The 25,556-nt window shown below is 38.4% G+C and overlaps 17 protein-coding genes across 19 annotated transcripts; 10 read left to right on the top strand and 7 right to left on the bottom strand.

The window, feature by feature from the left end:
* Nucleotides 1-9: 9 nt before the first annotated feature.
* Gasu_34060 (mitochondrial carrier (BOU / S-adenosylmethionine carrier)) lies at nt 10-1,154 on the bottom strand. The gene is made up of 2 exons (XM_005705667.1): nt 941-1,154; nt 10-887 (listed from the first exon to the last, which is right to left on the bottom strand). The coding sequence occupies exons 1-2, from the start codon at nt 1,119-1,121 to the stop codon at nt 52-54; spliced, it is 1,017 nt and encodes a 338-aa protein (XP_005705724.1). The 5' UTR covers nt 1,122-1,154; the 3' UTR covers nt 10-51.
* A 500-nt stretch (nt 1,155-1,654) lies between these two features.
* Nucleotides 1,655-3,465, top strand: Gasu_34070 (transducin family protein / WD-40 repeat family protein). Of its 2 annotated transcripts, none has more exons than XM_005705668.1 (3): nt 1,655-1,956; nt 2,010-2,408; nt 2,453-3,465. In XM_005705668.1, exons 1-3 carry the CDS (start codon nt 1,663-1,665, stop codon nt 3,011-3,013), a joined length of 1,254 nt encoding a protein of 417 aa, XP_005705725.1. In that variant the 5' UTR covers nt 1,655-1,662; the 3' UTR covers nt 3,014-3,465. The 2 variants fall into 2 exon arrangements, with proteins under 2 accessions (XP_005705725.1, XP_005705726.1); XM_005705669.1 differs by having other exon boundaries at nt 2,453-3,075.
* On the bottom strand, nt 3,080-3,464 carry Gasu_34080 (uncharacterized protein). Its single transcript, XM_005705670.1, has 2 exons — nt 3,345-3,464; nt 3,080-3,294 (listed from the first exon to the last, which is right to left on the bottom strand). Exons 1-2 carry the CDS (start codon nt 3,442-3,444, stop codon nt 3,113-3,115), a joined length of 282 nt encoding a protein of 93 aa, XP_005705727.1. The 5' UTR covers nt 3,445-3,464; the 3' UTR covers nt 3,080-3,112.
* A 9-nt stretch (nt 3,466-3,474) lies between the features above and the next one.
* On the top strand, nt 3,475-4,645 carry Gasu_34090 (homogentisate solanesyltransferase). Its single transcript, XM_005705671.1, has one exon. It carries the CDS (start codon nt 3,487-3,489, stop codon nt 4,591-4,593), a length of 1,107 nt encoding a protein of 368 aa, XP_005705728.1. The 5' UTR covers nt 3,475-3,486; the 3' UTR covers nt 4,594-4,645.
* Nucleotides 4,646-4,649: 4 nt separating this feature from the next.
* Nucleotides 4,650-5,464, bottom strand: Gasu_34100 (DNA-directed RNA polymerase I subunit A12). Its single transcript, XM_005705672.1, has 4 exons — nt 5,238-5,464; nt 5,054-5,181; nt 4,893-5,002; nt 4,650-4,839 (listed from the first exon to the last, which is right to left on the bottom strand). Exons 1-4 carry the CDS (start codon nt 5,443-5,445, stop codon nt 4,815-4,817), a joined length of 471 nt encoding a protein of 156 aa, XP_005705729.1. The 5' UTR covers nt 5,446-5,464; the 3' UTR covers nt 4,650-4,814.
* A 385-nt stretch (nt 5,465-5,849) lies between these two features.
* On the bottom strand, nt 5,850-7,094 carry Gasu_34110 (uncharacterized protein). Its single transcript, XM_005705673.1, has 2 exons — nt 6,910-7,094; nt 5,850-6,855 (listed from the first exon to the last, which is right to left on the bottom strand). The coding sequence occupies exons 1-2, from the start codon at nt 7,029-7,031 to the stop codon at nt 6,069-6,071; spliced, it is 909 nt and encodes a 302-aa protein (XP_005705730.1). The 5' UTR covers nt 7,032-7,094; the 3' UTR covers nt 5,850-6,068.
* A 100-nt stretch (nt 7,095-7,194) lies between these two features.
* On the top strand, nt 7,195-9,302 carry Gasu_34120 (5'-3' exoribonuclease). The gene is made up of 4 exons (XM_005705674.1): nt 7,195-7,294; nt 7,347-7,546; nt 7,626-7,758; nt 7,812-9,302. The coding sequence occupies exons 1-4, from the start codon at nt 7,292-7,294 to the stop codon at nt 9,189-9,191; spliced, it is 1,716 nt and encodes a 571-aa protein (XP_005705731.1). The 5' UTR covers nt 7,195-7,291; the 3' UTR covers nt 9,192-9,302.
* A 12-nt stretch (nt 9,303-9,314) lies between these two features.
* Gasu_34130 (DNA-directed RNA polymerase II subunit E) lies at nt 9,315-10,235 on the top strand. The gene is made up of 4 exons (XM_005705675.1): nt 9,315-9,449; nt 9,502-9,668; nt 9,721-10,004; nt 10,060-10,235. The coding sequence occupies exons 1-4, from the start codon at nt 9,345-9,347 to the stop codon at nt 10,140-10,142; spliced, it is 639 nt and encodes a 212-aa protein (XP_005705732.1). The 5' UTR covers nt 9,315-9,344; the 3' UTR covers nt 10,143-10,235.
* A 19-nt stretch (nt 10,236-10,254) lies between these two features.
* Nucleotides 10,255-13,755, top strand: Gasu_34140 (pre-mRNA-splicing factor ATP-dependent RNA helicase). Its single transcript, XM_005705676.1, has 5 exons — nt 10,255-11,902; nt 11,953-12,454; nt 12,513-13,180; nt 13,235-13,465; nt 13,518-13,755. The coding sequence occupies exons 1-5, from the start codon at nt 10,301-10,303 to the stop codon at nt 13,635-13,637; spliced, it is 3,123 nt and encodes a 1,040-aa protein (XP_005705733.1). The 5' UTR covers nt 10,255-10,300; the 3' UTR covers nt 13,638-13,755.
* A 4-nt stretch (nt 13,756-13,759) lies between these two features.
* On the bottom strand, nt 13,760-14,454 carry Gasu_34150 (uncharacterized protein). The gene is made up of 6 exons (XM_005705677.1): nt 14,394-14,454; nt 14,302-14,348; nt 14,190-14,260; nt 14,094-14,138; nt 13,949-14,042; nt 13,760-13,896 (listed from the first exon to the last, which is right to left on the bottom strand). Exons 1-6 carry the CDS (start codon nt 14,448-14,450, stop codon nt 13,806-13,808), a joined length of 405 nt encoding a protein of 134 aa, XP_005705734.1. The 5' UTR covers nt 14,451-14,454; the 3' UTR covers nt 13,760-13,805.
* A 10-nt stretch (nt 14,455-14,464) lies between these two features.
* Gasu_34160 (methyltransferase) lies at nt 14,465-15,382 on the top strand. The gene has a single exon (XM_005705678.1). The coding sequence runs from the start codon at nt 14,547-14,549 to the stop codon at nt 15,303-15,305; it is 759 nt and encodes a 252-aa protein (XP_005705735.1). The 5' UTR covers nt 14,465-14,546; the 3' UTR covers nt 15,306-15,382.
* A 182-nt stretch (nt 15,383-15,564) lies between these two features.
* Gasu_34170 (ubiquitin carboxyl-terminal hydrolase 48) lies at nt 15,565-19,015 on the top strand. Its single transcript, XM_005705679.1, has one exon. It carries the CDS (start codon nt 15,630-15,632, stop codon nt 18,780-18,782), a length of 3,153 nt encoding a protein of 1,050 aa, XP_005705736.1. The 5' UTR covers nt 15,565-15,629; the 3' UTR covers nt 18,783-19,015.
* Nucleotides 19,016-19,019: 4 nt separating this feature from the next.
* On the bottom strand, nt 19,020-19,944 carry Gasu_34180 (hypothetical protein). Of its 2 annotated transcripts, XM_005705680.1 has the most exons (5): nt 19,917-19,944; nt 19,744-19,862; nt 19,520-19,694; nt 19,423-19,470; nt 19,020-19,374 (listed from the first exon to the last, which is right to left on the bottom strand). In XM_005705680.1, exons 1-5 carry the CDS (start codon nt 19,929-19,931, stop codon nt 19,201-19,203), a joined length of 531 nt encoding a protein of 176 aa, XP_005705737.1. In that variant the 5' UTR covers nt 19,932-19,944; the 3' UTR covers nt 19,020-19,200. The 2 variants fall into 2 exon arrangements, with proteins under 2 accessions (XP_005705737.1, XP_005705738.1); XM_005705681.1 differs by lacking the exon at nt 19,020-19,374 and having other exon boundaries at nt 19,380-19,470.
* A 10-nt stretch (nt 19,945-19,954) lies between these two features.
* Nucleotides 19,955-21,476, top strand: Gasu_34190 (ubiquinone/menaquinone biosynthesis methyltransferase). Its single transcript, XM_005705682.1, has 9 exons — nt 19,955-20,188; nt 20,241-20,304; nt 20,352-20,428; nt 20,480-20,587; nt 20,633-20,761; nt 20,805-20,867; nt 20,918-20,981; nt 21,035-21,162; nt 21,210-21,476. The coding sequence occupies exons 1-9, from the start codon at nt 20,036-20,038 to the stop codon at nt 21,306-21,308; spliced, it is 885 nt and encodes a 294-aa protein (XP_005705739.1). The 5' UTR covers nt 19,955-20,035; the 3' UTR covers nt 21,309-21,476.
* A 418-nt stretch (nt 21,477-21,894) lies between these two features.
* On the top strand, nt 21,895-23,285 carry Gasu_34200 (NAD-dependent formate dehydrogenase). The gene is made up of 2 exons (XM_005705683.1): nt 21,895-22,996; nt 23,048-23,285. The coding sequence occupies exons 1-2, from the start codon at nt 21,935-21,937 to the stop codon at nt 23,150-23,152; spliced, it is 1,167 nt and encodes a 388-aa protein (XP_005705740.1). The 5' UTR covers nt 21,895-21,934; the 3' UTR covers nt 23,153-23,285.
* A 22-nt stretch (nt 23,286-23,307) lies between these two features.
* On the bottom strand, nt 23,308-24,594 carry Gasu_34210 (mitochondrial carrier, adenine nucleotidetranslocator). Its single transcript, XM_005705684.1, has 2 exons — nt 24,054-24,594; nt 23,308-23,992 (listed from the first exon to the last, which is right to left on the bottom strand). Exons 1-2 carry the CDS (start codon nt 24,591-24,593, stop codon nt 23,594-23,596), a joined length of 939 nt encoding a protein of 312 aa, XP_005705741.1. The 5' UTR covers nt 24,594; the 3' UTR covers nt 23,308-23,593.
* Nucleotides 24,595-24,604: 10 nt separating this feature from the next.
* Gasu_34220 (40S ribosomal protein S6e) lies at nt 24,605-25,555 on the top strand. The gene is made up of 3 exons (XM_005705685.1): nt 24,605-24,708; nt 24,753-25,109; nt 25,176-25,555. Exons 1-3 carry the CDS (start codon nt 24,703-24,705, stop codon nt 25,524-25,526), a joined length of 714 nt encoding a protein of 237 aa, XP_005705742.1. The 5' UTR covers nt 24,605-24,702; the 3' UTR covers nt 25,527-25,555.
* The last annotated feature ends 1 nt before the right edge of the window (nt 25,556 follows it).

Here is a 25,556-nt window from a genome sequence, read left to right on the forward strand (position 1 = left end):
CCGGTTCTATTAACCAATTTCCACTCAACATGCAAAGTTCTTTCTAAGCATTTATAACGATGATTGAGATAACATTCGTTTCATTCCCTCATAGACTACAAAGAATATGGCACCACTTGGACCAATATAAAATACTCGTGGACCAAGACCTTTCCAAAATGCTTGCAAACCCTCGTGTTGTACCAATTGCCTTGCACAATCCCATGCACTGCTATAGGCAATAGTTGATACTCCTATCGGCTGTGTCATTAATCTAGTCTTTAAAACATCCAAAGGTGTCGTCACAGCAGCTGTAACACTTCCAGAAACCAAACCAATGACGAGATTTTCTATGTTACTCAGGTCTTCGATAGATGATAATTTCTTCCATTGACGATATCGCCACCTCAACTCTTCATAGCTGAGCAACTGAATGGCTCGAAATGGGATATCTCGTGCTATTTGACCTACGTATCCTTGATAAAACCCTTTCAATCCTTGAGTCATAAATATTTTCCTAATTGCATCCAAAGTATTTGAGTATTGACCTGCTTGTAATCGAGACTTGACAACTTCTGATGGGCAAAGCCATAAAGAACCTGTTAAATCTCCCATGATAGCAGCCAGCACAATAACAAGTCGAGAAGAGGCACGTAAACTACCGGTGAGCCAGCTTTTGTAGATTTCATAAGACCCAAAAGTCAGCATTCCATATGGTACCTGACCAATTAGAGTAGAAACAACTCCCCAATACAAGTACTTTGGCTTTGATAACGCTTTGCGCAACGAATGCCAATAATTAGCTACTCCGCGACTTGTTTCCAACTGCAATCTGGTCTTTATCGTGTCTATTGGATACATAGCAAATACGGAAACTCCTCTAGCTACAGCGCCTGATAGTAGATGAACTATGAACAATCAGCAGTGAATAAGAAAAAATATAAGAAAAAGTAATGCTTACTCCGGGCACGATAAAGGACGGAAATAAAGTTTCTCCAGACTTGAAAAACAGCCTTTAGTAGAGCATCTGGAGGCTTCGCAATCGTTGCTATCCTTTTATGAGTATCGATCGCAATATTAATCTGGTGACAGCGCTTAGAAAAAGTAGGCAACTGAACCAATCCATATGAAGGACTTTTCATCGGAACGCACAAGAGAATAATGAACGAAAATTTGGAATGGGACCATATTCTAATAAAGAGCATGTTTGGATATCTTACTAAGAGATATTGATGAAGAAAAATTCGTAAAGATTATTCATTCAATATTTCAATACTCAAGAGAGTAAGGATAGCACATTAAGTATCTAGTTGGGAAGGTGAAGACGATGTATTTTTCCATTCCCGTTATTAAGGACCTTGAGAATCTTCTCGATGGATGGTTGATGATTACTGACTTATAAGTTCCAAGTTGTTTGCTGAATGTTTCATATAATTGTCTTATTCGCAATGATATATTTGCCAAAAGAAAAATGCTTTGGCGCCAAACCAGGAAAATACAAATGTTTATAAACATTGCACAATTTTGTAGTGCTTAGTCACGAGTTATCTAGTTGAAAAACAGCTTCATTTCATGTCCTTTTTTTATTAGAAAAGGTCGGCTGAGTTTTTAAAATATTTACATCTTGATGGCAAAAGCTTGAACAGTCATGGCATAGCATCATATTCCAATGGCTAGCCATAAATGCATTTGTTTTGGTTGCTACTGTTCCTAGCTTTGGTTCTCGTTCCTGGAATAGCAGTGCTGAAGCTGCAGAACGCTCAAAACACACAAGTTGATGGTTCAGCTCAAGGAAGATCCCAACGTTCAGAGTCGAAAAGAATTCAAAAGCTGAAGCAACATCGGAAAACTTTTAAAGAGAGCACGCCGAAAACTCGTGTTGGTTCTTTATTTGGACAACTTCAAGAGAAACCACACTGCGCTGGAGTTCTTCAATGTCATACAGAAGAAGTTACCTGTTTTGCCTTTCATCCCAAGGTTTGTTACTGCCCTCATTTCGTTACTTCCTGTTTCAACTGTTTTTGTAATAGAAGCGTTGCCTCTTGTCGTGTTCTTCTGACCGTTCAGTGAGAGTTTGGTGGGATCCAATGGATAAACAAGCCAGGTTTTCCAGTGTCACACTGTTTACTTGTGCAGCTTCTGAATACAAGGTTAAATTTCCGGATTCTGCGGAAGCCTGCTGCTGGAGCAAGGATGGACAACTTATTCTATTTGTGTTGAGCCATACTCGCGCAATTCGTAGTTATGACGTTTTGAAGAATAAGAAATTACTTTCCGGGAGTTTGGACGTGGTTTCCACTCAGAAAAGCAGCGTCAAAGATATCGAGCTGGATCCTCTTCGTAGATATTTTGTGACATATGATGACAACAGTTCGTTTGTCGTATGGAATATGCGTGGTAGTGTTCTGACGAGAGTAGATACTCATCAAGTAAGCTTTCAAGTATCTCTTTGAAGGAGAATGAACAATGTTAGGTTCGAAACAACCAAATGGCTATATCGCCTGATGGTCGCTTTATTGCATCTGCAGGTTTTATTGGTGATGTTTATCTTTGGGAAATCTTGTTTCAAAAGGATAGTAATGAATTCATAGAGCTGAGAAAGGTCATTGACTTGAAAGGTCATCGAGCGGGTGTTAAGGGACTTGCTTTTTCTCATGATAGAAAGAAGGTCGCGACTGTTTGTAAAGACAGAACCATCCGTATTTGGAACATCGATGTTAAATACAAACTTGAGGAAGATGCCAAGCTTTTATTTTCACTGGAACCTTGGGATACCCAAGTTGATTTATTACAAGTAGCCTTTAGCCCAGATGACAATCTTTTGGCCGTAGTCGGAAATGACTCTGTGGCTTTCTATTTATTAGAGACTAGGAAACTGATAACGATTCTCAGAGGTTGTACGGGACAGGTAGGAATCGATATCAAAAAGTTTAGTTTTAGTGGAGACGGAACTCTTCTAGCCACTATCGGTCAAGGGCAATCATTTATCAGTCTATGGAACGTTCCAGTTATGCCGAGCTTTTCGAATGTGTAGCTTAAAATATTCTCAATCTTCTATATCACTCTTGTCAGTAAGAAGGCGGTCAACAAAGGAGTAACTGGTGAAACTGAACATTTCTATAACAATTGTGTTTTAAAAATATCGTTTCCAAAGTTGATCAAGGGTTGATTTCCAGCGCACTGCTTTTTTTTCTAGTTCTTGCACGGAGGCAAGAGAGTTCCAATATAAACCAAAACCGAATCCGACACCGAAACCTATCCCACAACCAATACCAGTACCCATAGAAATGGTAAACCGAGACACTTTGGCCAAGGCTGAGAAGGCTATGTGAAGATAATTGCACGTCGACAGAACATAAACTTACGGAAACCGAAACCGAAACCGAACCCAATTCCATAACCAGAACCACAACCACAAAAAAATCCAGCTCCGAGACCAGCTTGTTTTTCGTCGAGCGGTTTCATATAGCGAATCAATATTTGGATAGTTTCATCATTAGCAATCGAATGCTTTTAGTCAGACAAAGCTTGCTACAGCGATGGAGTTGTATAGGTTTTTCTAGTGCTACTTATACTCTAATATACAAAAAGAGTTGTAGAAATGTATTGTTGAAACATCATTGTTGGAAGTGTCCTGCTGTACATTCATCTATTGCATTTCGAAAGAATAGAGTTCGTATGAGTAAAGGACGTGGAACGGGTACTTCTAGACAATGGAAGCGTAGTCTTGAGGCAATAAGTAAATTCTCACGTCCTCACACTGTTCGTGGAACTTTATTAGCAGCTATATCTGGTTGTCTTCGAGCTATTCTAGAAGGTGGTTTTTTCGTTTCTAAAAGTTTATTGTTTCGAGCCTTGTTAGGAGTGATTGCCTTGATATTGGGAAACATATTTATCGTGGGAATCAATCAAATCTATGATATTGACGTCGACAAGGTGAATAAACCTTTTCTTCCTCTAGCTGCTAGAGAAATGGAGCTATCTCTTGCGTGGTTAGTCGTTGTGATTAGTGGAATATGTGGCGTCGCTATAACTAGGGTTTGTTTTTCTCGCTTGATATTTTATTTGTATATATCTGGTTTGAGTTTTGGTGCGCTTTATTCTTTGCCTCCTTTTCGTTTGAGACGATGGCCTTGGATGGCAGCAATAACGATTTCATTTGTACGCGGCTTTTTGTTGAACTTTGGAGTATACCATGCCACTAAAGCAGCTCTTGGGTTGCGTTTTCAATGGAATCCTATTATCGTATTTACTGCTTGTTTCATGACAATATATGCATGTGTCATAGCTTTAGCAAAGGACTTGCCCGATGTACAAGGAGATAAGCAATATCGAGTGGAAACCTTTGCAGCCAAAATGGGAGTGGAGAAAGTGGTGAAAATGGTCACCATGTTGTTACTTTCGAACTATATTTTTGCAATTGTTGTTGGATTAGTAGCTCCTTATGGAACATTTAGTCGCAAAACAATGTTACTGACACATAGCTGTTTGGCACTGTTATGGATAAGAGAAAGCAAACGATTACAACCAAACAACAAACAAAGTTTGATAGCATTCTATCGTTCTATCTGGAATTTATTTTATGCGGAATATTGTATCCTTCCATTTCTTTAAGCTGTTGCTTCTATGACGTTGGATGGTATCGAATAAACCCTAATAGCTTATCGTACGCATGAATATAACACAACCCTAAATGAAACAAGCAATGCAACGTTCGTTGGCTCTCCTATTTCTTTGCTTCGACTGTTTGTTCCTTCTTCTCGTGAAAAATTTTCTTCAACGCCAGTGTCAAGAAGCAAAGACAAATAACAAAATAATATGCTTAAACAGTGCATTCAAGAGTTAACAGAAAACTTATATCTATACCGTCCAATTGTCAACAAGTAACGGACGATATAGTTTCTGAAACTTACCTACACTTGGGACAAGTATAGAAAATGGTTTGACCTTCGTCAGCCGATCGAAGTTGAGCTGTACGAAACAGTAGAGTGTCATGACCACACTGAGGACAAGTTTCTTTCACCTAACGTGCCAAGATGAACAACGAAACAGAAGAAATGTAGTTTCTTCTCACCGTAGCCTGATTATTTTCAGAAGCAGTGACAGTTTGGTTTTCTTCCTCTTTCATCGCAGAGAGTGTTCGTAAAAACTCGGAAGGCTTCAAGGGTCGAAATTGTCTTTCGCCACCCTTTGAATAACTCTCTTTCATCCACGAAGAACAAATGAGAATACGATAAGACCAAGAATAAAACGCTTACCTGATGTTTTCTTACAGACTCTACAAAAGCCAACCTTTCCGTCATTGGAGACTAATAATAAGCCGCCACAGTAGTTACAAAAAGAGTTTCTCTGGTTCTCGTGATAAGATTCGTTCATCCAAAATGAAATCGAGTGTTTCCTTTGTCTTCGATTGGAACGCTCCTTATGGTCGTTGTGAAGTTGGAAAAGGCAAAGCTGGTGTGTCATTGGACGTGGAACACTAAAGATGAGACTTGTGGAATATGCCAGATGCCTTTTGATGGTTGCTGTCCTGATTGTAAGATACCGGGAGATGACTGCCCTATAGGTATGAGAAGTAGAAACTTGTGACACATATGTGAAAGACTAAGAATAGTTGTTTCCGATAGTATGGGGACCTTGTGAACATAGCTTCCACTTACACTGCATTTTGAAATGGTTGAATAGTAGACAGCACTGTCCACTTTGTAGAAGAGAATGGCACTTTAACTGAACTGTCAAGTTGCAGTTACACCACTTCTTTCAAAATTGTGGTTTCGCGGGGTTGCAGTATATCTACTAACTAGTGCTAGAAAAGTAAGAGGTGTTATCAAATACATAGAACAAGTATAAAGTTTTGCTATATTTTCAGGGTGTTGAATACCTCCCACTCATTCCGAGTCAAGCACCCGACAACAAAAGAGGCCCAAAGTCTCCAAATTTTATAAAGCGTCTTTCGAGTCTTTTGTAACTATTGCTGCTAATGATTGGTATTTCGTTGATATGTTTGTCCGTCACAAAGCTATACAACTGAACTTTCCCGCGTTCTCTTCAGAATTGAAACTTTGATAGCGCAATGTTTCAAAAACCGTCTATTCACGAATACGAAGTTTTGAAAAATCTACGTCTCTTGAACCGCTCTGTGGTCTATTTTGTGAAGACCGTTTGCTCTCTGGTTTGTGATCTTTCGCTTGACTGTCTTCCGAACGTAGTTGTCGGTTGGCAGAAACGGAAGCAATAACGTGACTTCCACTGCGAGCGTTTGAAAAATCAACATTGGCATTCCTCTCTGAAGTATCGCGGACTGATTGTGCAATGGGTTGAGCCATTTTTCGAACATTACCAAAGTCGACTTCTCTATTCTTCTTGGGCTGAAAGGAATCCGTTACAGATTCAATAACACTAGCACCACTACGAACAGAACTAAAGTCAACTTCTCTTTCACTAGAGTTACTATCTCTCTGAACTTGTGAAATGGGTTCTTTCTTTCGAAGGTTGGAAAAATCTTTCTCTTGTTTAGAGTCGTCATCGGTCACTTCTCGGCGACGAAGTGCAAAGTCTCGGTCGACAACACGTTCACCCTTCTTATCTAATTGTCTTGGTTTTGCTTCTACTGCATCTTCTCCTATTACTTGTGAACCTTGTCTGGCAGATGAAAAGTCCACGTCTCTATTTGTTGGAGCTCTTCTTCTAAGGTCAGCTTCCTTTTCTACTGGTTTTCCTTGACGAGCTTGTGACCAATCCAGGTCTCTAAAGCCATTTGCTTCCTTTCTTTCCGTTGGTTTTCTTCTTCCATCTCCACTTTCATCTTCCTTTCTAAAACCACGTCCACCTTCTCTTCGTACTTTGCTAAAGTCTCTTTGATTCTCGGAATTGTCCCTAAACACAAAAAAGTCACAAGGCGCACGTTCAACAAAGTTGCAACACTACTACCCTTTAGGTGCGGTAGGTAAAGACTGAAGTTCTAGTGGTTTAAGTGGGTCGAGTCCCATGGAGGCGTTGAACTCTGCTAAGGAGACTACTTTCTTTTCTTTTTGCTTCTTTCCTTTACCCATTATTTGGTCTACGAGAAGATTCCGGCGCAAGTTCCAAAATAAATTCAACAATGGGCAAAAAGAAATATTTTATATCCGATCCGCTATTTATTTCCATTTCTATTGAGATATAAAATTTCATAAAGTATTGAGTTTTTCTTCATTGCTATAGTTGCTTTGGGGATCGTTGAAGATTCACGTCGTTTTCTATTGTCCATTGATTGCTTTGGAAAACAGCTCCATCTTTGTGATAACAAGGGTTGTTCTCCTTTTATTTTACAATGGTTTGGCAATATGAGTTTTTTGTAGAAGCAGCTTTCTAAAGTTTTCTTATAGGGTATTCCCAAGTTTTATCGTTGGCTTTCCGAAAGGTTTCCGGTGATCAACCAAGAGTTGGAAACAGAGTACGAGTTTGATAACTTTTATTTGGATATGAACGGAATCATTCATCTTTGTACGCACAATAATAATAGCCTCCAGTTGGTGTGGAATAATGTGGAGGAAATGTTTGACAGTATTTTTGAATATACCGACAGGTAGTGTTATTTGCAAAAACGAGAACAACTTTCTGATAGTCGTATTATTATTATTATGATTATTATTATGATGGGAAAGACTATATAGAATTGTAAAACCAAAAAAGTTGTTATTTCTGGCAGTTGATGGAGTAGCCCCACGCGCCAAGATGAATCAGCAACGTAGTCGTCGTTTCCGAAGTGCCAAAGATGCAGAAAAAGCCCTAGCAGAGGTTAGTTATTTTGGTTTTTGGTTATCAAAACAGCTGAAAAGGACCAACAAAAGGCTATCGAAAGAGGTGAAGAAATAAAGAGCTCTAGTCGCTTTGATTCCAATTGTATCACACCTGGAACGGAGTTTATGCACGTGTTGAGTCAACGATTTAAAGATTGGATTTCTTTTATGACAACTCATGATCCTGCTTGGCAACAAGGATGTGATATTATATTTTCAGGTCCTGATGTTCCTGGTGAAGGAGAACACAAAATCATGGACTTTATTCGTACTCATACAGAGGATAAAGAATGGACTGAGAGAAAACATTGTTTATATGGCTTAGATGCCGATCTGATTATGTTAGGATTAGTGACTCATTTTCCTCATTTCTCATTGCTTCGTGAAAAGTATGTTATTCAAAAGAAGGATGGAGAAGCCAATAAGCCAAAATTCTTTTTTGAAGAGTTTCATTTTCTACAATTGGCTCTTTTAAGAGATATGTTGTACCTGGAATTCAAACCTTTTGGAGATACTGAGTTGTCTTTTGCCTATGATTTGGAAAGAGTGGTGGATGACTTTGTGTTTATGTGTATCTTTGTAGGAAATGATTTTTTACCCAATTTGCCTCATTTAGATATCAATACGGGAGCATTGAATGTGATGTTTGCAGTATACAAGTCATTACTTCCACAAATGGGTGGTTACTTGACTGAGAGACACCGAATTCATCCTAAAAGAACGGAATGGTTTCTTCAACAAGTTGCAAAAGCAGAAAGAGCCTACTTTCAGTATCGAGCTGTAGAAGAAAATGAACCAGGCTTTTTAGGAGATGAATACAAAAGTTATTATTATCAGAGCAAGTTGGGTATCCGAATGGAAGAGGAGCCACATAAAGTACGAGAACTTTGTCAAAAGTATTATGAAGGTCTTCATTTTATTCTTCAATATTATTATCAAGGATGTCCCAGTTGGAAGTGGTTTTATCCGAGTTTTTATGCTCCTTTGGCCTCCGATATGGTTCAGTTGGAAGAAATAAGAGTAGAGTTTGAACAAGGACATCCATTTCGTCCACTTACTCAGTTATTGGCAGTTCTTCCACCAGAAAGTTCTTCCTTTCTTCCAGAACCACTTCGTAATTTAATGATAAGCGACTTGTCTCCTTTGAATGAATACTATCCTCCTGACTTTGAAGTGGACTTGAATGGAAAGAGAAATTCATGGGAAGCTATTGTGTTGATTCCATTTATAGATGAAAATCGTCTATTGAATGCTCTAGCAACCGTTGATACTCGTACTGAATTGACGGATGAGGAAAGATGTAGAAATGAAGAAGGAAAGAATTATATTTGGCATACTCAAACCAAATCCAAAAAGTATCGTTCAAATAGACTCCATAGAATGAAAAGAGCAACAAGTTGGAGGAGTCATGATACTAGACCTGTAGAATAGTTGTTATTTCAGAGAGAATTTGAAATGCAACTATGGAAGATATAGGCAAAGGGCTGTATAGTATATAGGGTTTACCATTTGTGGAATTTTCATAAAATGTTTGTTGGACGCAATTATCCTAAATGGATTGATTAGGAATTGTGGGATTCTCACATGGCAGGACGTTATTATGTAGAACAAGAGGTCACGAAACTATTTAGAATACGGAAAACCATATTAGAAATGTTAAGAGATAGAGGTTATGTGGTATTGGAAACGGTAGCAATCTTCTCATTTTGGTCGTGAATCATCGACACTGACTCGTTTGTAGAGTTCGGACCTAGAAATGACTCGTGAAGAGTTCGGTTCAAGACTTCAACAGGCCAACTATTCCAGAGAGTCTTTAACTTTACTTAAACAACACCAACACGATCCATCTGACCAAATATATGTGTTTTTTCCTGCTGAAGAACGTGTAAGTGTAAAGACCCTTCGAGAGTAAGTTCAAGTTGGCACCATACAAACACACTTTGTTGTGACTCTTATGTAGTTACTTTGTTCGTATGGACCAAGAAAGAGTGTACAAAGCTATTCTGGTTGTTATCAAGAGTTTATCTCCTTTTGCAAAACAAGGTATTCAAAAGGTAGCTAGTCAGTTTAAAGTCGAAGTATTCTTAGAAATGGAGTTGTTGGTAAATATTACCCATCACGAATTAGTTCCAAAGCATGAGGTGTTATCAACGGAAGGGAAAAAACAGCTTTTAAAGCGATATCATTTGAAGGAATCTCAGTTGCCTCGTATTCTTATGACAGATCCCGTTGCGCGTTATTTGGGTTGGCATAGTTTGTGTTTTTCAGACGAAATTGATTTCCTTATTGTTTTTATTAGGTTTGCAAAAGGGACAAGTGGTCAAGATTACGAGACCTAGTGAGACTGCCGGTCGTTATGTTACTTATCGGTTGGTGGTTTAACATGATTATGATAAGTCCATACAATAAGTCGATCTTCATAGACAGGAGAGTGTCGGAATATGTATGAATAAACTGCAACAATTTTTTTTTCAATAGACAACTAGTCTCAACAAGAACTTGTGTGGATTTTCATCTTGGTGGAATGCACATTTGTCAAAATGAGCTCGCAGTCGATAGAAAGCTGGATATCCGAACATCTGTATCAACTGATTGGTTTTAGTGATCAAGCAACAGCACAATTTATTGAAGCACTTGCGAGAAAGGCTAGTAATCCAACTATATTGTATCGGGAGGTTACGCAGTATGGATTTCCCCAAGGAAAAGAGGTGGAGAACTTCGCAACTAGTCTTTTCAACCGAGTCAACCCAAATAGAAGTGTTTCATCTGCCAACAGCACTGTAAAGCCTCGTGAAAAAGCTCCCAAATATGAGTTACTTCTTTCGAGTGACGAGGAAGAAAGTCTTGTTAACAGGAAGACCGCCTTAGCAAGTGCAGAACATAACTTGAAAAGAGCAAAGAGAAGGAAAAGAAGCCCTATAGTAAGTGAAGAGGAAGATGAACAAGAAATAAAGGCCTTGGAATCCCGTTTAGCAACCAGGGCAGAAGGAACTTGTAAGAAGGGTGAAGAAAAGAATGGTGAAGGTAGAGACCAAAATGTGGAAAAGGAACTGGAACGTCAACAAGATATGAGTGAGAGAGATGCGTTTGCCAAGAGACTCATGGAACGTGACTCCAAACGTAAAAGTGACTCGAAGGAAGAACAAGTCTCTGAAGATGTTACCCGCAACGAAGAAATGATCAACTTGTTAAGAGAATTGTCTAGGCAAGAATATTTGAAGAAGAGAGAACGACGAAAGTTGCGAGAATTGGAAGCTGAATTGAGAGATGAAATAGAGTTATTTGGAGAAGAGCAGCTGACCGAGAAGGAAAGAAAAGATTGGGAACTCAAGAAGCAACTTTATGAAATTGCCTCCAAAAGAGTAAAAGAAATGGATCAGGAAGAAAGTCATTACAAGATGCCTGATCCTTTTATGGATGAAATGGAACAAAGAGGAGATATGCAGAAGAAGTTGGACGTTTTGACCCAGCGATTTAAGGAAGCACCCAAGAAAGAGTTTAAAACTGACCAAGAGGAATGGGAAGAACAACAAATCAGTTTGGCTCTTTCAACTAGAAATTCTTCTGATTCAGGCAAAGTCGATAATTTAACTGGAAAGACTGCCTATGAGTTGGTATTGGACGATTCCATCGATTTCATTTCAGAAGATATTCTTTCTGGTCAAGGAACTGTAGAAACGAAATCCAGTTTATCGAAACCGAAAGATATTCGCAAGGAATGTGAGAGTCTTCCAATATATCCATTTAGAGATGAACTATTACAAGCTATAGAAGCCTACAAAGTTTTGGTAGTAGTTGGAGAAACCGGTTCTGGTAAGACTACGCAACTTCCTCAATATTTACATGATGCAGGTTATACGAAGAGAGGAAAGATTGGTTGTACTCAACCTAGACGAGTAGCTGCAATGAGTGTAGCGGATAGAGTAAGCAAGGAGATGAAAGTCAAGTTAGGTTCAGAGGTTGGCTATTCTATTCGCTTTGAAGATTGTACTTGTGAGAAGACAGTTATTAAGTACATGACGGATGGAATGCTTCTAAGAGAGTTTCTAAACGAGCCAGATCTTGCTAGTTATTCCGTCATTATCATCGATGAAGCTCACGAACGTTCATTACATACGGATATATTAATGGCACTTGTAAAGGTAATAGAAGAATGTTGTTTGTAATATTCCTATTGATATTCTTGTTTTAGGATTTAGCTCGAGAAAGAGAAGACATAAAAGTGATTATTAGTTCAGCTACATTGAATGCTGAGAAGTTTTCAGTTTATTTTGATGATGCTCCAGTTTTTAATATTCCTGGAAGACGCTTTCCTGTAGACCTTTATTACACGAAAGCTCCAGAAGCAGATTATGTCGATGCAGCGTGTATAACTGTTTTACAAATACATGCAACTCAACCCGCAGGAGATATTTTGGTTTTCCTTACTGGACAGGATGAAATAGAATCAGCTGTCGAAATGCTAAACGAAAGAACGAGAGGTTTGGGATCTCGTCTTGGAGAGTTGATCATTTGTCCCATTTATTCAACTTTACCTTCAGAACAGCAAGCAAAGATATTTGATCCAACTCCTCCTGGTGCAAGAAAAGTTGTTTTGGCAACGAATATTGCAGAAACGAGTGTAACTATTGATGGTGTAGTTTATGTGATTGATCCTGGATTTTGCAAACAAAAGCGATATGATCCTCGAGCAGGTTTGATAACTGATTTGTTTTTCTTGAAAAGTTGTTGAAGCATTATTGTGTATATTAGGTATTGAATCCCTATTGGTAGTTCCAATATCTCGTGCATCTGCTATACAAAGAGCTGGTCGTGCAGGTAGGACACAACCTGGAAAGTGCTTCCGACTTTATACAAAGTGGAGTTATTATAATGAAATGAGCGATGAAACTTCACCAGAAATATTGCGTACCAACCTAAGTCAAGTCGTCTTATCACTCAAGTCTTTGGGTATCGATGATCTTATTCACTTTGATTTTTTGGATAAGCCTCCTACCGATGCTCTAATACGTTCATTGGAACAATTATATGCTTTGGGAGCTCTAAATGATCGTGGAGAGCTCACCAAACTAGGTCGTCGAATGGCTGAACTTCCTCTGGATCCTCCCATGTCCAAGTGTTTGATTGCTTCAGAGAAGTATGGCTGTTCAGAGGAAATTATTACTATATGTGCAATGTTATCGGTAAACAATTCCATATTCTATCGCCCAAAGGACAAGGCAGTCATGGCAGATTCTGCAAAGGCGGCATTTCATAGAGCCTATGGTGGAGTGGGTGATCATTTAGGCTTATTAGCTTGTTATTGTCAGTGGATGGACACTGGCTATTCTACTCAATGGTGTTATGAAAACTTTGTTCAGGTAAGAAGTATGAAAAAGGCAAGAGATATTCGAGATCAATTGGATGCTATGTTGGAAAGAGTAAGAAGATGTTTTTAGGCGGAAGTGAGATGGATATCTCAAATCATTTCGTAGGTTGAAGTCTCAAAGTGTTCCACCAATGATCATGAAAAAATTCGCAAGGCTCTTGTAGCTGGTTTCTTTTATCATGTTGCTTGTCTTCAGAAGAACGGTTCCTATCGCACAATTAAGAATCCAATATCCGTTCATATTCACCCAAGTAGTTCACTTTTCAAGTCAGAGAAACTTCCTCGTTGGATTTTATATCATGAGTTGGTATTTACTTCGGATTATTTTGTTCGTCAGGTAATAAGGAATGTTTTGGTTTTCTATGTATGGAAACTGAAGTTGTGAGTAGGTGACGGAGATTGACTCTTCTTGGCTATTAGAAGTAGCCCCGCATTATTATCGAGAGAAGGAAGTAGAAGATACTAGTAAAAAGAAAATGCCTCGTGCTATGGGAGCCAAAGCAAAATAGATGGCTATATACAACATGAGCTTCTTATATAACAAATATTTCTTTTCATTTGTAATGATACTTGCTATTTCATAATGATAAGCATATTTTGATAAAAGCTTTCAACACAAATGGTCAAAGGAAAGGAACAAAAAAAGGATTGCTACTTTTGGAATGTAGAAACTTGTATTATCGTTGTATCTTTCCAAGTACTCGTATGGCAGATATAAATCCTCCAAAAGGAAGAGATTCAGAGAATCTTATTCGTTGCCAAGTATTTCTATCAAAAGTGAGAATGGGCACAAGTTTGCCAAAGATTCGAAGCAACATACCGAAAGGGTAATAATAGGCAGTGCATATGTAGATAAGGTATCGATCGAAATGGCTTGATGTGAAAACCCATCCTATACTGATGTGGAAGAAGACCTAATAGACACAAGTTATCTCAAACAACCCTTCCGCAGTTGAACGACCAACTTGTTGTATTTAAGATACGATGTCCTACTTGAATCATATGATCCACTTTCTAGTCTATTTCATAAAAAATATGTATGAAAAAAGAACACAACTTACGCAAAGCAATATGTGCTCTAGAAAGTTCTTCTACACCCTTTATCTTCACTTTAGGCACTACCAAGTAATGCCTAAACAAGTTAGTCACTACTCCTGTGAGATATGAACATACCTAGCTGCTTGTGGACTTGTATCCTTGAATGCAACGACTTGTGAATCCTAAAAAGTGTCACTTGCTATAATTCAAATAGAGAAGAAACTAACTTCATAAAGAATATCTTCGGGACAAGGTGAAAAATAATCCTTCCAATGCTCCAACATACTACACTAAGAACTAAACTATTATTTCAGAGTCAAGAAATAGTTTGTGAAAACTTGGGGTTCTTTCAATTCACAAAGAATTTTTGGGTTTCTCAAATGCGACGTAAACGATCCAAAAGGCAATCATCAACGGAAGTGGATAGGACAAGTTGCAATCTTAAAGTACACCCAAAATATATAGCACAACGTTTTCGGTTGTTCAGCAAATTTGAACAAGGAATATCGCTATCTGACTCGGAAAGTTGGTACTCTGTGTTACCAGAGAAAATTGCCTCCCACGTGGCTTCACGTTGTAGTTGTGATGTTATTGTGGATCCTTTCGCTGGTGCAGGTGGTTCTTGTATACAATTTGCAACTACTTGTACATATGTCATTGCCATAGAAAACGTGAGTTCTCGATTGATGGACGCTAAACACAACGCGGAAATCTATCAAGTCTCCAATAATATTGATTTCATACTTGGTGATGCCTTTCAAATATTTCCAAGTTTCATAGGAAAAGTAGATGTCATATTTATTGCTCCACCTTGGGGTGGTCCTAACTATGAAAACGGTGACTTTTTTAACTTTGGCCGATTCCAATATCGACTGAGCGAAATCGTGGATTCGTTTCTTCAAGTAACTGAAAATTTGGCCATCTCTTTGCCACGTTCGAGTTCACCTCGTCAAATAGCAAGCGCTATTCCTGAAGGTCGATTATTCGAAGTCGAATATAATTATCTCAACGATAAATGCAAAACAATTACTGTATATTTAGGAAGCCTTGTAAAGTCACTCGTTTCCTCAATGATTCCACAGCAGTCTCATTCTAGTGAAGATAGAGAGATGGATAATGGGCAACGGTATCAACCATAAGATGTGAATGTTCTATGTAGTTGATTATACTTGTTCTTGATAGATATCTATATCTTAAGAAACCGATGCAATATATATATTTCGATTATTCGATTGGCATGGCTGGACACATCAAAGAACCATACTTGTGTAAGCGGTCCTTGCTTTTCATCCTATCTCACCCCATTTTTAGTCAAAGCAACCGAATACAATCCGTGATTCTTTTATGAACCTTATACTAGTAGTCTCAGTGTTTTTGAAGAATATGGATGAGATGGCATTGATTTCCTTTTGTGGAAATTTTGATTTTCGTTGTTGTTTGGCGAAAACTACGGAGAGACGCAAATGGCGCCAAACGTACAACTTAGGTCTTCTGCATCAGAAAGTAACGAATGTTTGAGAAACGAAGATAACGACCCATTTCTATTAGATTGGAGTCCTTGCTCTCTCGAGGAACACTTGAAAAAGGCCAATTGTAAGCGAAATCCAAGCTGTGTATTTGGTCTCGGAGAAAACTCTCCAGAAGGAGTTTTGCAAGTTGAAAAAATGGCAAAAAAGTTACATGAAACCGCTATTCAAGGTAGAAAGAATGAAGAAATACCCTTTGCGGGTCTACGAAATTTAGGCGCGACTTGCTATGCAAACGTAGTTTTGCAGTTTTTGTTCTTTCTTCGTCCGTTCAGGGAAGCTATTTTAAACATAGATACTGATTTATCACAGTACAAAAACTCTGGAGATTACGAGCACTGTACTCACAGCTCACAGAACCAAACCAATCAGTTGGAAAAGTCAATAATGGAACTTCAGCTACTATTTGCCACGCTTCTCAAGGGCCACGGTAGTTGTGTATCACCCAAAAAGTTTCTAGAGGCATTGGACTTGACTACTTTTGTGGAGCAAGATATCCAAGAGTTTGTTAACTTGTTACTCTCGTTGGTGGAGAAGTATCTTCATAACTCTCCTACGAAAACATATGAAACTCTTATCTCTGACGTTTTTCAAGGTAGCAGAAGATTTGTGACTACGTGTCACTCCTGTGGGCAAGTCTCCGAAGCTTCAAAAACTGATTCCAGTTTTACAGAATTACAAGTTTCGGCGTATCATCCTGGTTCGATTGAAGACGCATTGTCAAATATGGTTATGGAGGAGCTTTTAACTGGTGATAATCAATATCTATGTGAGTTTTGCAATGGAAAAAGAGATGCCTCTCGCAAAATGGTTTTTGATAAACTCCCTCCCGTTCTAATGTTGCAACTACTAAGGACCACTTTTGACTTAACCAGCGGTGAGAAGAGAAAGACACATGCTAAAGTTTCTTTTCCATTGGAAATGGATGTTCATGAACTACTTAACATGGACACTAATGAAGTGAAAACTTATCGATTAAAGGCTATATGTTTTCATCGTGGTTCAAGTGCATACTGCGGACACTACACAGTGCAGCTTTTTGATGATTCGAGCAACAAATGGTTTGAGTTTGATGACGCCCAAGTGAAATGCTGTGTATCAAATTCATCTGCATGGAAGTCCGATAGCCCTTCTGGAAATGGTCTTGACAGTGTATCAAATGAAAGAAGGAAACGTGCAAAGTTACGACTCTTTGATAAGAGCGCTAATGGCACCACAAATCGCCGCCCGACGTTATCTTCAACCAGTGCCTGTTTGCTTGTCTATGTTTTGAGTGATAATATGTATCGCTTTGGTGACTTGGAAGAGAGTCGTTTACCAGATCTGCTGCAAGACATTATCAATTTGGAAAACTCAGAACTGGATATTGCGTTTGAAGTGGAGAAAGCTTCGGTTGATTCTAAAGTTTCCGAAATGGAAAGACAAAAGTCTGAATACCTAAGCTTATTGCCAAAGCTTTCCGCACGGACTTGTATAGAAACTTCAGATTTGGTTTCATATGGTTATATTCCAACCAGTTGGTTAAGGGAATGGGTCAAAGTGAGAGATGGAAGTATGATGCCGATAGATTGCTCACCTTATATATGTGAACACGGTGGTTTGAATCCTCAAAGTATCATCCATGTGAAAAGAGTAGCGCAAGAAGCTTTTGATTGGTTGATCGAAAAGTACGGAGCCAATTCTTTGCTGTTAAGAGGTCCACAATGCCACTGTATGGTATGTGTAGATAACCTGAAGGATCACGTTGCGAATGCTGAGTTTTGGAAGCAAAGAAATGATGAGTTTACTTCCTATTTGATGAATCCGAAAGACAATATTAATGTTATTTCTGAGAAGAAAGATTTGAGTCCCAACTGTCCAGTTTCTTATATTGAAAAAAATTTCTTCAAACGATGGAAAAAGCTGTCATTATCTTGCAAACATGGAGTGGATTTTGTACGCAAACTTACAAAGTTGGTAAAGGAATTTTCGCTTTCAAGATATTGTGTACATGAGAAACTTATTGTGGAAGACTGGAAAGAAATAAGTTGCTCATTGGGAAAGCATCTATATGACCTCTTACAATTTTTATCACGTGACACAGAAGTACGTTTTGACTACTTTATAGTTTTTCAAAATGATTCGCATGCAACCTTTTGTGATGAGTGTCACGAGAAATCTACCGAAATGAAGGAAGAAATTTCGTCTATTCGCCAATTGAAAAGGCTTGAAAAAGCTTCCCTAGGGGAATTGATGAAACCAAAATATTCTCTTCAAGTTGTACGGTTCCTTGTGCAGCAAATGAAATACAGACAAACTGAAGGTCGTACCAGTGCGTCGAATGAGGAGTCAAGGTATCTTATTTCTTCCAGTTGGTTTGAGAAATGGTCGGACTATTTACTTAATAATGGAAAGAGACCGGAGATATCTCCGTTAGAAGGTCTAATATGTGAACACAATCTATTGTTGTATGATCTTTCGACAGCGGACGATTTATTTGACCGGCGAGTACTATGCGTTTCAGCTTCTTGCGGGGAAGAGATTGTAAAAGCATATATAGACGGCTATTTTGATGTGAATGGAGTGAAGTTAGAACTGAAAGAAGAAATGGATGGTTGCTGTAAGGGAGTATTTTCGATACCGAACTGTTACGACTGCATGAAGAAGAGGAAGGATCCGGAGAATAAGGATGAGATTGAGTTGGTTTTGATCAAAGTGAACGAAATGGAACAAGTTCAGGATAAGAGGTATTTAAGTTTGGACAGTTTAGAGTTGTATTCTACTTGTATAAAGAGTGAAATGATGACAACTAGGCGTTCTCGGGTGCTTAGAGTTCAATGCAATCGCAGCAACTCTATTTCAGAGCTGAAGTTGATCATTTTTCAGTATCTGGATATAGCTCCTGTAGCACAAGAACTGTATTTGGGAAAGGGAATGTCCTTGGTTCATGCATCTTCTTCACTTAAAGACTATAACATATCTGATGGCTCTTTATTGTTTCTTTATATTGATAAGAGTAAGATTGATAATGGTTCGGAGGATTTTTGTGCGTTGCCAGAGGATTCAAAAGTGGAATTGGGGTTTATGGGTAGCCAACTGTTCGGACTTTAACTAATATCTCTTTTATTTTGGAAACCTTTTTATATATTCAAGGAATTGTTGAGAGTAGTTTGAAATCATGTTCAATAGAAACAGGTCAGCTACTGAGATGAGGCTTGAAGAGGAAGAATGAATATTCTTAACAAATTCTGGAGTTTTTAACACACCACTACAAAAAGTTTCGTGACGTTGACCTTTTGTTATTCATTTTGAAAGATAAATGGAAGATACTATATTGATTTTGAAATATTCTACATGAACGATGTTATTAACAACTGGAATGGCACTTTTGATCACTCTCCACAATATAGGTCATGCAACTATTGTGGTTTATAAGAAAAGTGCAAAAGGAAAAATGGAAGTTTGCAGGAAGCTTCTCTGAATATATCGAATGAATAGAAGCTAGTTCTACTTATCCAACATAGCCAAATTATCCTATCGTTCCGAATCCTTTCAGTTCTAGATACAAGTTGAGCTGTTGAATATCCAATATAAAGTCACCCGTTCCAAAAGACACTGCGCCAGTACTCGTTGCTTCACATGTGGCTTCTGGAAATTGCAACCAAGCAAACACATCAAGTTTTGTTCTGTAATCAAGTGGAATCTAAATTTGTGTCAGTTTCCACTGTGGTTATTTTCATATGTCTCTCACTTTTCTACGAAGCGCCATTCCAGGAGGGTGAGTATTGGTTTGAATGCCCTACATGAGATCCAATTCAGTCTAATCACATTTGACTCGATCTACATACACGATAAGGACTGAACCGAAACCCAAATAAAGTTTGTCCAATCTTCCAGTCATAGGATATGTGGATGTTGAAAGTATTCTTTTGGTCAACAAGGAACTCTTTCACCAAAGACACTTGGTTATCCTTTACCGCAAGTCTACCCCCAATAATTCGATCTTTCCAAGCCGTATGAAAACTGAGAAACAATTGACCCAATCAAGTCAACACAATAAGTCAAGTCTTACGTCCAAAAGCCGTGTTGAAGATCCAAGTCGGCCCCGAGTGTCAATTTCGTTAAAGCCAACGGATAAAAGTGCTTTCGAAGTTTCAATTTTGTAGATGGATTACATTTCCAAACAAGTTTCTATCCGATACAATGATCAAGTAATAGTCAAACTTGAAGGTTTCAAGTGCTTACTGGACTTGAGACCATTCTCAATCCCCTACTTTCTTCACTTTGTTCCGCCATTTCTTGAGAGAATGAATTGAGTTGGTACTTTTTCTAAAATATTTGCGTGTACAAGTTTCTACTCTGATATGTCGTTGATATCTTTTAATAAACGCCATATTGTATCTGTGATGAATAATATTTGGAGACAGTATAGAGGAATATCGTTTTCGGCTTGTGCTTTGGATTCTTTTAGTGACTATACACACTTTGGCTACCGTTCAGTTCCCAAGAATGCCAAGGTATGTACTGTTTCTAGATACTTGAATATTCACTTTTAAATAACGTAGAAAGACTTCCATGGTAGGATCCGTTTTCAGCGACGTTGCCTCCAAATATGACCTTATGAACGATTTGAGTGAGAGGAAGAAAGTCCTATTTTGCTTATTTCTGAAGCTTGAATAGTGTCTTTTGGTCTCCATCGTTTGTGGAAAGATTTGTTTGTCATGTCATTAGCACCGACAGCCGATATGAGAATACTCGTAAGTTGTCGCTTTGACTTTCTAAAGTTGAACTCAACACTCATATAAAAGGATGTCGCAGGAGGAACAGGTGATATAGCCTTCCGCATCGTAGAGAAGAAACGAAAAGAAGAACACTACAATAAGAAGCTATTAGAGCATGGAGTGGAACCCGTTGTCGTAGGTTATTTTCAATGAGAACCAACATTTGGATAACTGTGATAGGTTGTGGATATTAACGAAGACATGTTACAAGTGGGAAAGGAGAGAGCAAAGCTGAGAGGATATAGTGAAAGTGAAGTTATGTTTGTGCATGGAAACGCGGAAAAGCTTCCTGCAGCTAGCGAAACAGTGGTAAGAAGTTGATCAACTTGTTCAATATATCTAAAGTTGAAAGGATGCTTATGTTATTTCTTTTGGAATGCGCAACGTAACAGAACCAGAAGCTGCTTTAGTAGAAGTATAGTTGATTTTTGAAGCAAGTTTTTTCTTTGTTGAATGGTTTCATAGGCATTTCGGGTTTTACGTCCAGGAGGAAAGTTTCACATGTTGGAGTTTGCTAAAGTACAAAACGGCAAGTTGGGAAAGAGGTTAAGATATGGTTTGCGTGTTAACAGTTCGTATCAGATGTGCTTCAATATCTTTACGATATGTATTCCTTTTCAGTAATTCCGTTGATTGGACAAATAGTAGCAAATAATAGGGACGCCTATCAGTATTTGGTAGAAAGTATTCGAAAATTTCCTTCACAAGAGGTACGTAAAGTGGATTGTGTGTCATATGGAAATGAAACATGGGTTAGGAGTTTGCAAAGTTGATGATAAGAGCAGGTTTTCAACAAGTTTCCTATCGACAGTTTCATCAAGGCATAGTAGCTCAGTATTCCGGTTTTAAACTTTGAAGAGTTGCAAAAAAAAGGAGTACAAAGCAGAATGAAGTGAAAGGGAAGAGCAATGCATCCCAAAGTCTTTATTGTTGAGCACTTTGACCAGTCATATTCTTCATAGAGCAATGTGTGCTATTGTTTGTATTTTGTTGTTTTGGATACTATAAAAGATTCCGTATATTTAATATTGTTTTCGATACAGCTATAGTGACACTGCAGATAAGCTGTTTGAAAATCAGGTGTTGTTCAACATCAACTCTTTTTTTCTAACATTCACACAACTATTTTATCAACAGTAGCTTCGAAAAGACTCAATGTCTTAACAGTAGTTTATATAACTAACACAAAAATGAATATTACACAAGTTAATCGAATGTTCATGAAAAAAGGACTCTGAACAAAGCAATACAATTAAGTTTTCCAAAGAAACCTAGCATACCTTTTCAACAGAATTTGGGAACACAACTTGAACAGGAAAGTTCTAGAAGCAATTCCTTTCAGGCCTCTTAGAAATTGGAGAATTTTGTATCATTCCGATGGATTTCTACGCAGAAAGACAAGTCATCGGGTCCCATGTTTTTTAAGAATTGAACAAACCCATTTCATTCTTTTATTGCTCAAAGAATTGAAACCTGCCAAACATGTTGCAATCATTCGTTCGAGCAAAGAAAACCTTTCTTTCGGTTACCCATGCCGGGAATTCTTCGTTGCTTCACAAGTTCTGCCAATCCTTGCATACATCGACACCCTCTCTTGCCAAAGTAGTTGCAGTGTTGTACGAAGCTGGAGCAGCTGCAAAGGAGCCAAGACTATTAGGATGTAAAGAAAATGAACTCGGACTTCGGAAGTTTTTGGAAAGTCGTGGACATAAGTATATAGTGATGTCAGATAAGGAGAAACTTCTAGATCGCGAGCTTCCTGACACAGAAGTATTGATTACTACTCCCTTTCATCCAGCATATGTTACTGCAGATAGAATTGCAATGTCTCCGAAACTAAAGCTTTGTGTTACTGCAGGTGTTGGTTCAGACCACGTGGATCTTCATGCTGCTAACAAGGCTAAGATAACTGTGGCTGAAGTTACGGGTTCTAATGTAGTAAGTGTAGCGGAACATATCGTTATGCAAATACTTGCTCTAGTACGTAACTTTGTACCTGCGTATGGTCAAGTGATCAAGGGAGAATGGAATGTAGGAGATATTGCAAAAGACGCCTTTGACTTGGAAAACAAGGTAGTAGGAACCGTAGGCGCTGGTAGAATTGGTTATCGGGTATTGGAAAGGCTAAAGCCTTTTCATTGTAAAGAATTATTATATTCAGATTATCAGCCTTTGACACCAGAAATGGAAAGAGCTGTTGGAGTAAAACATGTTAGTTTTGAAGAGCTTATTCAGCGTTGTGATGTGATTACTATCAATTGCCCTCTTCATGACAAAACAAGGAATCTGTTCAACAAGGATGTATTTGATAAAGTAAAGACTGGTGTTTACATTGTAAATACTGCTAGAGGAGCCATAGTAGATCGAGATGCCTTGGTTGAAGCAGTAAAGAGTGGCAAAGTTAGAGGCTATGCTGGAGATGTTTGGTATCCTCAACCAGCTCCTAAAGATCATCCATGGCGTTATATGCCAAGACATGCTATGACACCGCATTATTCTGGTACTACTTTGGATGCACAAATGCGTTATGCTGAAGGAACCAAGGTAAGTGGTTGCAGTTTGAAAGATGGAATTGTTCTGAATAGTCATGATTAGGACATATTGGAACGCTATTTTGATGGACGTCCAATCAAGCCTGAAGACTTGATTGTTCAAGATGGCCAATTTGCTAGTAAAGCGTATGTGCAACCCGAAAAATAAGAAGATTACGAAAAGAAAGAATTTTCTTTCTTCTTATTTTGCGTATGGAAGTGTTTCGTTTTCCATGACAAGTTGTAAAAATTTTGTTTCAAATCGGTAAAAATTTTTGTTCTTTCACACAAAAACATTCTAAAATGTATAGAATGGTGTACAAATATCAACAAAGCATATTTATTGAACAGCCATTAAGTTAGTAATGACAGTTCATAATGGAAAGAGAAGACAACAACTAAAGACAACTAGCACCGAAACTGAGGCACTCTATGTTCATGAAATGGTTGTTCACCAGCACAACATGTTTCTATCCTAGAAGTCTTATTCCTAACAAATATCTACCAGCAACTAAAACAACAATAACTCATAAAACATGCAAGGCTACCAGTTGCTGCATATATATATATATATATATATATCATACAATAGAAAAGCCAAAGAGCATCTTCACAAATAACGCTTAAACTCATCATAAATGACCAAAACCAAAGCTCCTCCTGCTCCACGAAGAATATTTGACCAGTTTCCTTTAAAGAATGACCTCCAACCTTCTTCTACAAAAATCTTTTTGGTACAATCCCAAGAACTACGAAATCTTCTTTGCTCAATAGGAAGTCCTGCTTGCATCATCATATGACGGCGAACAGTATCAAAAGGATACGATACAACTTCGGCAGCTGTAGTTACAGTTTGAGCAATAACCCAAGAAAGAAATATATTATGTTCCAGTTTTCCGGTTAGCAAAAATGACTTGGCAGTATCAAAACCTCCAAAATACGCGGCTCGATAAACAATGATTCCTATCAAGGAGACATTAAACCCTCTATATAAACCGAAAACTCCGTCCTATATCATATCAACAAGGTTGTTGTTGAGAATGCTAAACAAAAAATATTTGGCAACTCACAGTTTTTGCTGTTTTTGCGATGCAATCTATAATTCCATTATATAAACGGGTTTCACCTCTTCCAACATCAACTCCCATACGTGTCCTTGCAAAGTCCATCGGATATACGACAAAGAGAGATGTTGCACCTGCAGCTCCACCTGCTGCTAAACTTCCTGCGAAATAACGCCAGAATTGAGTATCTTTGTTCACACCTTCCAGAAAGAGTCCACGATATTTATCCTTGAAGGCGAAATTTAACCCTTGTGTAGGGAAATATCGCAATACATTAGCCATGTTGCCTCTCCAAAAAGATAAAAAGCCTTGTTCTTTTGGAACCCTTCGAATGCAATCTAATATGCCTTTATAATGTTTCTCTTCAGGAATTTGAACGTTAGAGGCTTGAACCTGCAACAACAACTTTACCCTTTCAAGTGGTGCAACAACAGTTTTGGAAATACCACCAGCCGTACCACCAAAAATTAAGTCTTTCACAAAAGACTTAAATTTGGTTTCCGAAGAAGACTGTAAAGTTTGCGATGTTTGCACAGAAGATGTCATCTCCAGTTTCTCGTCGCTTACAATCGAATTTCTTAAACTATTTTTATCGTCGACGTCGGATTGATTCTTTTCTCTCGCCAAGTCGAGTAGCTTATTTTGAATCATTCATATGAAAGTAAGTAAAAACTATTGATAGGGTAGCAAAGCTTATTGTTATAGTTAAATATTGCAAACCCTACCACCGGTTGTCAGAAGCAGATAGAGGTGGACGATGAAAGAAAACTACGAGCCTTTTACGACAAGCGACTAGCTCAGGAAGTTCCAGGAGATGCTCTCGGTGACGAATTCAAAGGCTACATTTTTAAGATCATGGGTGGACAAGATAAGGAGGGCTTTGCCATGAAACAAGGAGTCCTGACAACTGGTCGCGTACGACTGTTGTTGAAGAAAGGAGACTCTGGCTGTCGAGGTTATGGAATGAGAGACGGTGAACGAAGACGAAAGAGTGTTCGTGGTTGCATTGTATCCCCCGATATTGCAGTGTTAAATCTCATCATTTTGCGAAAGGGAGAAGAGGTAAGGATTTCACGAATTCTCCAAAAAGCGCCATTCTTCTTAGTTGCTGAAACATTTTCTCTATAGGACATTCCTGGACTGACGGATACAACTATCCCGAGAAGACTTGGTCCTAAGAGAGCAAGTAAAATTCGAAAGCTTTTTAATCTTTCCAAGGAAGACGACGTTAGAAAATATGTAATCCGAAGGGAGATTACACCAAAGAAGGAAGGAGCAAAGCCTTATTCGAAGGCACCCAAAATCCAACGTTTGGTAACTCCTGTTAGATTGCAAAGAAAGAGAAGACAAAAATTATTGAAACAGAGAGCTTATGAGAAATCTAAGCGTGAGGCTGCAGAATATGCAAAACTTTTGTTACAACGTCGTCAAGAGCAAAAGGAAGCCAAAAAGGCTTCATTGAGCAGTCCTAAGAAATAATCTTTTCTATGCGAGTAATAAAGAAATATT

Source organism: Galdieria sulphuraria (assembly GCF_000341285.1).
Source record: "Galdieria sulphuraria unplaced genomic scaffold scaf_27, whole genome shotgun sequence".
Lineage (NCBI taxonomy): Eukaryota > Rhodophyta > Bangiophyceae > Galdieriales > Galdieriaceae > Galdieria > Galdieria sulphuraria.